The sequence below is a fragment of the Cetorhinus maximus genome, chromosome 22, assembly GCF_964194155.1.
Source record: "Cetorhinus maximus chromosome 22, sCetMax3.hap1.1, whole genome shotgun sequence".
NCBI lineage: Eukaryota > Metazoa > Chordata > Chondrichthyes > Lamniformes > Cetorhinidae > Cetorhinus > Cetorhinus maximus.
The window spans coordinates 32,345,770-32,359,638 of NC_135900.1; the positions used below are offsets into that span (position 1 = coordinate 32,345,770).

The 13,869-nt window shown below is 40.2% G+C and overlaps 1 protein-coding gene across 1 annotated transcript in view; it reads right to left on the reverse strand.

Annotated features, from left to right (window-relative positions):
• Window positions 1-693: 693 nt before the first annotated feature.
• The window catches only part of tes (testis derived transcript (3 LIM domains)), a 56,985-nt gene continuing 43,809 nt past the window's right edge, over window positions 694-13,869 (reverse strand). The window contains exons 5-7 of the mRNA XM_078568045.1: window positions 9,546-9,761; window positions 5,187-5,345; window positions 694-1,307 (exon numbers count right to left, since the gene is read on the reverse strand). Coding sequence (XP_078424171.1) covers window positions 1,116-1,307; window positions 5,187-5,345; window positions 9,546-9,761 — 567 coding nt within the window. The 3' untranslated portion in view covers window positions 694-1,115. The remainder of the gene's footprint in view (window positions 1,308-5,186; window positions 5,346-9,545; window positions 9,762-13,869) is intronic.

Here is a 13,869-nt window from a genome sequence, read left to right on the forward strand (position 1 = left end):
GGACTGGTGAGATGTTCTGGAAGCTTTCATCAACATTGGCCCTCAGAACCAAACTGGCAGTCATATGAGGTTCCACATCAACTGTGGGCACTGCCATGGAGGGTATTAAGAAGCTCCAGGATGGTCTCTATGCTTTGTGCAAAGCCTATACAAGTTGCAGCTCAACTCCTCCACATTCTGAGCCAGTGTGAAAGCTCACTGGCAAACTATCCAGTACACCTAGTTTGTCCTGATGATTGTCCATCATTGTCTATTGAGGTAGCCTGGGCCCTCAAAGTCAACATCTAAGTCCTCATCTGCAGAGCTAGCGAGTAATCTCAGCTTCCAACAAGGCTGCACCTATGGCATCCTAATCCACACCCCCCTCCCTCCCTCAAAACCCCCGTCCCAGTTCCTGCAGAGTTGTGGATGGTGATTTCATCATGTGAAGCTCTCTCATCTGGCCTACTCACTACGGTTTTACCAGTGAAGCCTGATTTTCCACACCCACAGGTGCCCTAAAACAGGCATGCAGCCAATAGTGGTGGCTGCTGCCTGACTCATGATAATGAGCTGCCAGCATTTATGTGAAAGAACACTGTGAACAGGTGTGTGCAACACACAGGTTTTTAAGGAGTGATTTGAATTTCTAGGGCTTTGTGCTTTAGCTACAATAATGTCCAACAGGGAAACACACATCTGAAGTACTGAACGTTTAGTGAAAAACAGCTCAAGTAGAATTTTATTCTGAGCCCAAGAAAGTACACAAGCTCCAATCTTGCCTGAATAGGTATTTTCTAAGTATGAAAAGGGAATACCTTTTCAGATATTTTTATAATGAGATTTCCAGCTTTGATCTTCCGATCATACAGATACTTTTCATGAAGCATACAATGAACTTTTTGCAAAAGAGGTGACTTCACGAGAATTACATGCAGTACATAGATTCCTTAGGCATGACCATGCAACATATTCATCCTTTCAATGCAACTTTTGACCACTAACAAATGCTTATATGTTGTAATAAAAGAGCAATTCCTCAATTCACAATACACCAATCTATATATTGTATAAATCAAAGAAAAAGAGAATTGAAATCAGCATTTAAATTTATTGCCATTATTCTCGCCCCTTCTTTAAGCCGTCAACTTCTTCTTGCAGTCTACTGAGCAGAAGAGCATTCCTTCTACTGGCATGAACTTCTGGCCGATCAAGCATTTGCCACAACAGGAGCACAGGAAACAGTCAGGTGTAGCATGCCAGTTGTAGTTCCCATATGTAACGCGTTGGGCCTCCGGATCAATGACATTATGGCAACACTGGCACACCTAAAAATTAAGACATTGGTGCAGAGAAAGAAATTCAGTAATACAGAATTTACACGGGCATCTATAAAAACCTGTCTGGTAGCAATGTGCAACATTTGGATATTTAGCTCCTGCTGCCAGTTTGCTCAAGTTCCAACTTTGTTGCATTTTCCTTGGGCCTCCTCAACTCATGAGAAGCAGCTTCTAAGAAATGCCAAAAGTTGGCACTCTCTTAGTTTTCCCAAATGTGTTGTGTTATAAGCAAATCCAACTAGGGGCAGAGTCATTCTAAAATTTAGAATTATTAAAATGTATGATATCATTGAAAAATTGAGTTGGTATCCATTAGAAATTTTGGCTCTGCAAGTGAACCTAGTTGTAAACCAACCTCAATTACTACAGTTTCACTTCTGTCCTCAAAGAATTAAAGTTCCTAAACCACATGGCTCGCCAATTCTGTGGGTCAATTTATATGATTTTGACATTACCTTTCTTTCTAGGCAATACCGAACTGCAAAAATGATCTCTTATCTCTTTACTCTAACCCGAGGATAAGGTCTTCCCCATATAGTCTTCGGTTTCAAAATCTGACTAACTTACCCCGGGTCGCTTTTATTCTTCTTGTATTCCCAAGAAGTGAAGGAACAGTGCCTCTAACTCCTCCTCCGTTTAGGAATTCAACTGTGAACCAAATCAACTACCCCTCCTCCCAAGGCCTGAATTTTACTCTACCCCCCTCGCCAGTGGGTTCTGAGGTGGGGTGAGGGTGGGGTAGGGGGGTGGGAGGGAGGGAGTGTGTAATTGCACGGACGGGATACCCTCCAGGTTCCTACCCACCCGGACCTTATAGCAATTTTACTGTGGGGCAGGCAGGGCCTCGGATGGGAAGCCAGCCCTTGCCCCAGTTAAGGCCCCAATGTGGCCACTTAAGGGTCTTTTCCCACCCAGCCTCAATTTTTAGGCTGGCAGGTGGATGACAGCTTGGGAGTGGGGGGGATACTCGGAAATAAACTGAGTTTGATCTCAGGCAGGAAGAGCGTTGGGGGGGGGGGGGGGGGTGCCTTTATCTAAAAGGCCCCTCCCCTTAAGGGCCGATCACCTCGCCCTTCCTGTCCCCACAGCCATCACCGCCCCCTTGCCGGCCTATCTCTCGAGACCCGCCATCCTGAAAATTCATGTCCAAGAGTATATCAGCAGCAGAAACCTTGTGCTGGTCTAATTTCTCATTTAATAAAAAAAATCCCTACTGTAACAGCTTTGGATATTTTGTTAGGCCGCCTGAATGGTGGTAACATTGTTTCATGTCCTTGGTGGTAGTGAAAAACTCTCATTACCTCAACTACTACCTGCCCTGTCTCAGGCTAGAAGCTGTGCATTTTGGACATTTAGAAATTAATTTGTTGTAAAACAACACCTACTGCAGGTTGCAGCAAACAAGTCAACCCCATTTTCTCCCTGCCGAAAATTAACTTTAGGCTTATACTCAGAGTACAAGTCAAGCCCTCTTTTCTGCTAAGAAGTACTATACTGGCCTCAATCTTTCATCTCAGAAATGCATGCTTTACTCCTCTTATAAGTTGGTGCATGGGACTAAGCAGGCAACACGGACCGTGTTTCTAAGATGATGCACAGGAATTTAAGACACGTCCACACAGACCAGACCACCCGTGGTGAATGATGAACAGAAATGGGTCCTCTGGAAAAAAAGAATGAAGTACGAAGCTGGCTTCAATCTAAAAGCCATAACATTTGCTAACTCGTCAAATAACAACACTGCAGTGAGGGAACTCCGTGTTAGTGAAAAACTGGTGCGAGAATGGAAGGAGGAGGAATCTGCCCTGAAGGAGGTGCCCAAGACCAAATGCACTATGAGGTCAGGGAGCAGCCACTGGCTTGATCTTGGGAGGCAAGTACCTGACTGGGTCCTTAAGAATCGTTGGAACGGTTACATTGTCACCAGAAATGCAATGTGTACACGCACATTTAAGTGGGCCAAATCAAATGCTGAGTCCAGCAAAGATTTCAGATCTGATTGGTGTAACCGCTCTGTGGAATGAAAATGTCTAGTGTTGTGGCAGAAGAGCAAGATCGCTCACCTCAGAGAATGCAAAAATACCAATTTCCAGTGGCTCATCATCCGATAGCAGCAAAAACACAAGTACCTATTATGTCACCGGCAACGTGGATGAAACGCCCAGGAGTTTAGATATGCCCTGCAGCTGAACTGTGGAGTGGAAAAGTTCGAAAACAGTTCTCTGAAAACCACGGGGCATGAGAAGACAGTGTTCACGGTAGTACAAGTTTGCATGGCCAATGGGATGAAATCAAAGCCTATGGTAATTTTCAAACGTAAAACCATGCCGAGAATCAAGTTCCCTGCAGGGACTTCAGGGCATGTCCATGACAACAGCTGGATGGATGAGGATGGAGTGAAACTGTGGATTGGTAATGTCTGGAATAGGTGTCCCGGTGGCCTACGCAAAGAACGCAACTTATTAGTGTGGGACATATTCAGATCCCATACAACTGATGAGATCAAGAGGCGCTTGCGAAGAAATAACATCCAAATTGCTGTTACACCAGGGGGGTCTAACATCCATAGTTCAACCTTTGGCATTGAAGGATCATGCTTGTGCTGAATGGAATAGGTGGGTGGTTGACAGTGGGAAAAAACCTTGACAAAGAGCGGAACTATATCTGCTTGTGTGGTTTCATCATCAAATCGTGGGTGCTATTAATGCAAAAACTTTCATCAGATAATTCAAAAAAATGCAGAATATCCAATTCAATGGATGGAGAGGAAGACGATTTGTTATGCAGGGATGAATCTGAAACCGAAGGCACCAAATCTGATCTACAGCAGGATCCTTACGATGACGTCATAGTCACAGTGACTCAGGTTGAATTTGATGAACTCTTTGCATTGGATACTAAAGACAATAAATTGGACTGTTTTTACAACATTTTGATTGGGATTAAAGGTACGTCTGTAGAATTGGCTCATTCAATAAAACATATCACATTGATTAAATTTGAATTACTGGTGTTTTTTTTTTTCACATTTCAAACTGGTGAACCGGTGGTTCAGATTTTATACTTGGCACGTAAGTTGACTGTTTTCAGGAGGGATTTTTGAGGCTTCAAAGGTTGACTTATACCCCACGATCTACAGTAACATCTCATCTGCAAATCCCTTCTATGAAGCAAAATAAAATCAAGAAATCTCAAATACGACATTATTCAATAAGAATATTTTCAAAAAATGGTAAAATAGTCAAGTAAACTTGATGTGATGGAAGGGTAGGGTGACTGCCAAAAGAATCAGAAGCAACATGGGGGAAAAAACCTTTTTACACAGCCAGTGATTAGGGTTTAGAATGTAATGCCTGATAGGGTAGTGGAAACAGATTCAATAGTAGATTTCAAAAGGGAATTGAATAAATACTTGGAGAAAAAAATTGCAAGGTTATAGGGAAGAAAGTTGGGGAGTTGGCACAGACTCGAATGGCCGAATGGCCTCTTTGTGCTGCGTGGTTTATGATTTCATAGCTCAATAATAGACCAGTCCATTCCCTTTTGTATGGATAATCACCCAGCTAGAGTATTTTAAAAATAAAGCATTTTGGGATTACCGTTTGCAGTTTCACATTAATATAGTTGCTGGATCCAAAAAATATGTAAATGTACTTTTCTTTGTGCACATTTATAAGACATGAGGGGCCAAAAATATCTGTCCACAAATAGCTATGGCAGCTGCATTTTTAGTAAAGGTTATATTGAAAATCCCTCAAGTCTCTAAGAATAAGTAAAGCTCAAGGGTGGAATCAGTCTTTGATATGACCATTTGCAGTTTTATAATCTCCCAGTTATAAATTCAGATATTCTGGCAAGATACATTACCGCAGCATGAAGCTTCACATAGCAAGGTTTGCAGACAGGCTTGTCATTCACCATCACATAGATTTCTCCAGCAAGGACACAGTCACATTCGAAACAGCAGAAATGCTTCAAGTGCCAATTCTGGCCTTCAGCTTGAGTATATTCATTGCTGAATATTAACTAGCGAGTGAGGGAAACAAAGAGTAAAAGAGTAAACGCACAGAATGCAATTTTATATTGTAAGCACAATATATAATCATTAAATCTGTCTGAGGTATTAAAATCACAAAAAAAAAAGATGCAGTGCAAGTGCCAGAATATGTAATGTTTAAAAGGAATTTGCTTAATTCACACCATCCATTGTGCAACAAAAATAGAGGCAGTCCTAAAAACATAATTTTCATAAGGAATGAATAAGCCTTCAGACTGTATATCACATATTCTAGAAACAAACATTAAATCTTTAAAAACTGCAGCACCAGATATATTTTTTGAGGTGATTTAAAAAGGGGAAGAAGATGTCTACAGAATCAAAAATATTCCATGAAGGCTGTAAAAGGACAACTCTAATACACTGTGGGAGGCACAATAACAGCGATTTCAGTATGTGGAGTTTATGACAGAATACCAATGTCATGACTTTTTCTGTAAATCTGTCTATTCATACAGTTACAAAAATATTGTGTTTTATTATTGAGGCACAAAGAACGGGAGAACACACCTGGCAGCACCAACTTTGTTCTCATATACAGACAGGCCCCATTACAAAGCCAGGTTTGAAACTGTTTATTTGGCAGTACAGAATGGGTTTGGAGTAAGTTCTGGAACTAGAACATGGAACTATTAGAACACAAAATGTGCAGCCTCAGTAATCGTTTCAGTGAAGTAGAATGCACACTGGTTATTCACATAATTCTAACATACAAGTTAACAAATCAAATGTAGACTTTCGAGCTATTCCTCATGGTGTTTTGGATTGTAGTAAAATGACAAGAGACGTGCAATAAGAAATCTTGGGGACTCAAACAACAAGAATGAAGGGGGGGGGGGGGGGGGCGGTGGTGTGATATAGGGTTCATTGCAGACTTTATCTTCACTCTAAATGTACCCAATTCCACTTCTTTTGCCCCACATCTCTCCAGAGCAGTAGCCTGAAGTTTCCCCACAATGAGCGGGTCCAATTTCTGCCCGTTTGCTTGTCCTAATGGCTGATTTGCTTTGGAATGAGTCCACTGCATGTGCTGTCAGCCACAGGAGATATATGGCCCAGGAAAATGAGAGAAAAAAAAGAGTGCAACAAAATCTTTGTACAAATAGAATGCCTCAAAACCTTTTCAAATAGTTACATTACAACATGTGACTATCTCTTTGCAACATCAATGCTGCATTGTGCAATTCCACGTATCACAACGGTTATAATTTCTGGATAATGATGTGCGATATATTAGAAGATTTTACATGGTAAATTGGAGATCAGTGTGCCAACACCATGTTTGGAAGACCTTGGCAGGGCACCAGGTCAGTTGACATATGGATAGAACATGCACCACAATGCCACCTACAGTCTGAGGTAAGCACTGAAAGTCAGAATATCTTGGGTTTAACTGGCAAATCCGAGACGTTACAGGAAATCAGCGTTACAAAACAGAAAGTTGCAAATCTTCTGGTGCTGTTCATGGTAATTCAAAAGTTACTCTATTGCAAGGGGAAAAGGAAGGTCATTGACACATCTACCCTGGTAGAATTTAGAAAGTAGGGAACCCTCTATAGACAAGCATTTTTGATTACCCATAGATTCCCATACCCCATTGCAGGTGCAGTAACCACAGTACATAAATCCCCTGCATACAATATGAGGGACCTTGAATGTCTGTTTAAGTTACAGTCTTTTTGTTTTACAGTCAATGCCAGGGAATATATAAAAACACTTAAACCCATGTCTTTTCTTCTTTCCCAAATACTAAGTATTTAATGTTACAAAACATGATATTTAAATGCTCATATTTATACTCAGAACCTTCCACTAAGTTGGAACAATGAATTCTTTAGACAATTTGCTACTACGCATAACGAACAATAATTGTTTTCAGCTCTTAATGTAAACACTAAAAAAAGAGTAGACTGTTATAACCATTTAGAATACAATACAAAATATAAAAATCTGGTCCTTCACTCTTTAACTGTGTCTGCATTCAGTTCTCACTGTACTTGACAGAGATTGGTTGAAGTGACTTCTCCTTTGCTTCAAAATTCGAATGCACTTGCGTAGGAATAGTGCCTTTTAAAAGTGATATCAGATGGTCATGTGCATTCTTGTAGAAAGTCAGCTGGTAGGAGCCAATTTAAAGGAATGACGCACATCTCAACTACTTGGCTAACAGGGTGAGCTTTCTGATGACTTAAATTATGAGATTCCTATTTCTCAGGTATACAAATTACACAATTCTGTACTATCGTTTGAAAACACTTTTGTCACCATTTTGCGTTCTTCCACTAAGCCTGGAATAAAGTTTGTAGCATAATAGCATTGTTTTTAAAAAGTACAAATAATACATGAGCTTTATAAATTATTTTCTGTTTATTAAATGTTTGAGACCATTCTTTTAATCAGGTGAGTGTGTTTTTCTGAAAGGCTTCAGGCCAAAAACTCGTTTAAATTCCCAGAGCTGTTACGACCTTCGGGCAAACTTATCAGATCATGGCTTCGAGCTCCTAATGTGTGTTCCGGGGTCTCAAAAGACTAGCTATTCACACAGCATCTCAGGACTTCCTACACTTTTTGTATCAATGGAAAATTAATCCAAGTGAAAATCCGCAGGCAACCAATTTTAGATGCAGTTTTGCTCAGTTGTCTTTTTTTTTTAAAATAAAGTGTAGAACAACAAAAACATGTTAAACTATGAACACGTTTCAAATATTGTACACGTGTGCTGTCCTGAAAACTACTAAATTAGGGAAGTGTTTTCAACGCATACACTTGGTCTGTGGTTTCATGTCTGGGCATGGGCCGTGACATATCGGGGTTAAGGAAATACTTAAGAGTCTGTTGACATTGGTTGGTTTAACTAAGGAGGGCACCTTTTTGTTTTTCTATATTCCAGTTTTCAACATCAAAGGATTTGGGAGCAATACTGGCAGCAGCATACGCTCAGTTCTATTCTGTACCACAGCTTATGTAGAAGTGTTTTTGTACTATTACTCCATCTAAGTAATACAGAACAGGCTATAATTCAAGTTTAGTATAAACAGTAGAGTGAGCAAAGTGCCGTGTTTTTTGTTGGTTCTGTAACAGGCGAGAAAGGGTAAGTTACAGGCTCTGTAGAAATAGTGCATTGCCCCTTCCTACTGCTTACCTACTACTTTTAATAAATCTATTTTGCCATTTACAGCTAAACTGCAGTCTGATAGTTCTTTTCTTCTACTTTTAAAGTCTGCAAATTATTAAAGAGGCTGGGGTCATATCTGGTAACTGACACACAGTTATAAAGGCTTCTGTTTGACCTGTAGATCATACTACATGCTCAATATCTGGTGATATAAAGTCAAATTCTGGCTGAGAAAGAACAGGGGATCACTTAAGGAAATGGTCTTTGTCACAAAGTACGAGAGGCATCTATGTGAAGTCTGAAAATGCAACAGGTTTCTCTTGTTGGGCAAATCTGCCACACATCATGCTTTCTTGGTGTTTTCAATCATCTTACATTTCTTGTATGTGATTGGTTCAAATTTCATGTTCATAAAACAGCAATAAATCACAAATGAATGTACGTAAGGAAGTATGATTTGACAAACACACACAGTCTCAGCACTATGGGAACATTAACTGTTTCTCTATTCACAGTTACTGAATGACCTGCTGAGTGTTTCCAGCATTTTCCAGCTAGTGTCCAGTTAGTCTTCATATGGCTAATGGGGATTTGGTGCAATCATAAAAGATTATTGGGGCAAAGGCATAATATTGGTTTTAATGAAATGTGTTTTGATATCTTCAGCAGTGTTCTAATACACGTAGATTTTTCTACAAAATTTGTAAATCATAGCTCGATTATTAGATGCTATTTAATTGTTGTGTTTTTCTGAAGGTCACGATTAGAATAAGATAGTCACTAACATTTGAGGTGGGTATCTGAGATTTTACAACTATCGAACCCCAAGATGCAATGAATTGCTGTCAGCTTTAGCAAGGTTAAAACAGGCATTCAGGAGTTATACTCGATACATTTTCTTAATGGGGGTATATTTGCTAAAACCTACTCCTTCACTGTCCCAGAGTAGATCCTTTAAGAATAACTGGGTTCCTATGATTCAGTATATATTGGAGAAATGTTGAAATTGTACATTTTCTAGAGTTTTGGTAAATAATAAGTTTTCGTTCCCTACCTCATCACAGCCAGCACAACGTGGCTTCTCAGTGTCACAGTAGTGACGGCCACAGTACAGTTTGTCCTTCTTCCAGAAATAGATCATATCCACCAGCAGCTCGTTGCAGATGCAGCAGACAAAGCAAGGGGGGTGCCACAGCTTGTCATAACCAGCCCGCTCTGCGTATACAGCTGGGTCACCCTCCTTCATGTTCAGTTTACAACGGAAGCATGCCTAAAACAGGAACAAAACTCACTCAGCAATTGAATCATCAGACAACACATAATAGCCGATAATGTGTACAAGGTTATAAAAATAAAATTAAGGCACCCAAGTAGGAATATAAGAAATAGGAGCAGGAGTAGGCCAAACAGCCTCATGAGTCTACTCCACCATTTAATCAGATTGTGGCTTATCTGCTCTTGGACTCAATTCCACTTTCCTGCCTGTTACCCATAACCCTTGATTCCCCTATAATTCAAGAATCTGTCTTATGTTCCCTCTATCGGGTCGCTTTGCTCAGCGAACACAGTTGCACGCCTATCTATTGATGAGTGAGTTGGTAATCGAGATGATGCAGACGAAGAGACCATTGTAAGATGGAAGCACATGCTGTTTATTAACATAAGTAATGGAGCACTAACACAGGTGTCTTCTCAAGCCAAACCCTACTCTAAAACTACTGATTAACAATGTAGCCCATGCTACACAGCAATTGGGTAATACAATCACATGGTCAATCTGCTCACATTCCCTTAAAGGTGTACTGTACCTCAGATTACCACACTGTATTTCAGCTTTGAATATATTCAATGATTCAGCTTCCACAGCTCTTTGGAGTAGAAAATTCCAAATAATCACAACCCTCTGAGAAAAGGAATTCCTCATCTCCATCTTAAATGGATGAACCTTTATTCTAGATTCCCCCACCAACAAAACATCCTCTAGCATCTACCCTCTCAAGCCCCCTCAGAATCTTACGTTTCGATAAGATCACCTCTCGTTCTTCTAAACTCCAATGAGCATAGGCCCAACCTGCTCAACCTTTCCTCATAAGACAACCCCTTCATCCCAGGAATCAGTCAAGTGAACCTGCTTCTAATGCAATTATATCCTTTAAATAAGGAGACCAAAACTGTTCACTGTACACTAGGTATCATCTCACCAACACCCTGTACATTTGTAACAAGACTTCCCTACTTTTGTACTCTATCCACCTTGCAATAAAGGTCAGCATTCCATTTGCCTTCCTAATTACTTGCTGTAACTGCATGTCAGTTTTTTGTGTCATGTACAGCGAGATCCAGCTCTTTCTGTAACAACATTCTGTAGGCTCTCAGTTTAAACAATATTTTGCTTTTCTATTCTTCCTACCTAACTGATCTATATCCCTTTGCAGCCTCTGTGTCCTCTTCACAATTTGCTTTTCCACCTCTTGTAGTATTGCCAGCAAATTTGGCTACAGTAACTTGGTTCCTTCATCCAAGTCATTAATATAGACTGTAAATAGTTGAGGCCTAGTGATTTTTGTGGCAGCCCACAAGTTACAGTTTGCCAACCTGAACATGATCCATTTATCCTGACTGTTTTCGATTAGTTAGCTAATCCCCTATTCATGCAAATATATTACCCCCAGCACAATGAGCTCTTATTTTGTGTAGTAACCTTTTATGTAGCATCTTATCAAATGTCTTTTGAAAATACACATCTATCAGTTCCACTTTATCCACCCTGCTCGTTATATCATAAAAGAACGCTAATAAATCTGTCAAACATGATTTCCTTTCACAAAACCGGGTTGAATCTGCCTGATTGTATTACTATTTTTATAAGTCCTGCTACTACCACCTTAATAATGGATTCCAGCACTTTCCCAATGACAGATCTTAGGCTAACTGACCTAAAGTTTTCTGATTTCTGTCTCCTTCTTTCTTGAATAGGGATATTATATTTCTGTTTTTTCAATACCCTGGGACCTATCCAGGATCTAGGGATTTTTGGAAGATCACAACAAATGCATCTACTATCTCTGCAACCACTCCAAGACCCTCGAATGCAGGTCATCAAGTCCAGGGGATTCCTCAGCCTTTTAATCGCATTAGTTTGCCTAGTATTTTTTTCTCTCTGATGATGACTGTTTCAAGTTCCTCCTCCCCTTTTGTCACCTGATTTTCTACCATTATAGGAACTGAGTGTCCAAAATTTAAATTCAAACGAGGCAGTTAATTCATTTAAACAAAAGCTTGGCAGTTAACTGTTCCCTGATGCATTATCCATGGCAACGCCACAACCAGAGTCTTTTTATAGAGTCCATTTATAATCGGCATTCTTGCAAATCTGTCCTGATGAGTGCAATGTGAAAAGCTTCGCCAGCACGTCTCTTTTTCAGCAATGCTCATGTTGTGTTCTACCAAGCAACCATACCTTATGAACTCACCTTCAATAATATCTTTGCCAATTTGATTTGCCCATCTAATGATTAAGGTTGCTCATGATTATTGCAGTACCTTCCTTAGAAGCCCCCATTGCTCCCAGTGAATTATTTCCCTTTCCATTTCTTATCTCCACCCAAACGGATTCTACATCTTGATCTTCACAAAGAAGAAAGACTGGAGAGAGGGGTTAATTAAGCTATTAAATTCCAGACAGAGGCTCGAATACACAGGGTGCTTGACACGGCTTTACAAATACATTTTCCAGTACTTTTGTCGTGCTAATGCTTCATATCTGAACCTAGACAGCAGGTGTTGTCAGGCTATTCAATCACAGGGGAAGAGGAGAGAGACAGAAGAGGGGAAAGTTATAGTCGAGCCCAGTTCTGTCCTCACCAGCCACGTGTACACATGAACAATTGGGCAGTGTTTAGTGCAGAGAGATCAGAAGCAGGAATCCTGGCTAGTTTTTTAGTCCCTCTCAATCCTGAGGCCAAGTTTAGCTCTTCTATTAAAAACAAAAAACTACTGCGGATGCTGGAAATCCAAAACAAAAACAGAATTACCTGGAAAAACTCAGCAGGTCTGGCAGCATCAGTGGAGAAGAAAAGAGTCGACGTTTCGAGTCCTCACGACCCTTCAACAGAACTGAGTATGAGTTTACTTTATGAGAACTGAGCTTACTCAGTTCTGTTGAAGGGTCGTGAGGACTCGAAACGTCGACTCTTTTCTTCTCCACCGATGCTGCCAGACCTGCTGAGTTTTTCCAGGTAATTCTGTTTTTGTTTTAGCTCTTCTATTGCTGTCCAACTGGATAAATGAACTTAAGATCTAGAATTGAACTCCAGGTTCTCAAGATCTTTATGATCTTCACAACACAGTTACCAACTGGTCCTCAAACAGTTGGTCTTAAAACAGGAAAAAGTACAATAAATCAGAATTTTGATTGTAGTCACGGAACAACACTTTACTTCAATATTGCTTTTACTTGGTTGTATTATTCCTGTCACTACCAGCTTACCTCCATGATAGCACTCTCACTACTACTAGGGGCACTTGAACCGATATTCTAGCTTCACACTTCAGTACATGATTGAAGAAGTGCTGTATTGACAGAGTCATTGGCTTTTGAAAGAAATGTTAAACTCGGGCCACATCTGTCTGTTCAGGTGGATGCAAAAAGACCCCTTGCCACGATTCAAAGAACAAGGGGGTTCTCCCACTGTCCCAGGGATTTCTTCCAAAACCAAATTGGATTAACTGCTTATTTATCTCATTGCTATTTGTAAGACCTTACTGTGCACAAATTAGCTGCTGCATTTACCAATGAAGATGGTGACTGCTATCAATTGTATTCTGATGGATAAAGTGCTTTGGGATGCTTTGAGGACATGAAACGTTCTATATAAATACGAGTTTCTTCCTTCTTTCTTTTGTGTGACAGATACTTGGGGGGACCTTGAAGACAGTAATTTATACAGAGTCAGTCAGAGTGATAACGGGCATTCTGAGTGCTTGACAAAATAACTCAGGCAGTTGCGCAAATCAAAAATAGCAAAGAGTGTTCACACAGCAGCATCTTAGTTGCTTAAAATGTTGGACGTGAGCTTGGTCTTGTTGTTGGTCAGTTCTAGTGCTGACAATGGCTATCAATACATTGAATTTGGTTACAAATCAACAGCGGAAGTCTTAATAATTGTTATATTATCATTATAAGTCTATGAAAATAATCCTTGATTGATCATTGGTAAAATGTATATCCAGTCTAGATTACAGAGTGATTGTATGGATTGTCATTCTGGATTAGATGACTTCATAATGTGGTCGTTTGGTGGTCTCCAGAAAGCGTGGGTGAAGGCGGGGGTCAGTGAGATATCTTATCAGAAGGATTTATAGGGAAGGAGCAATCT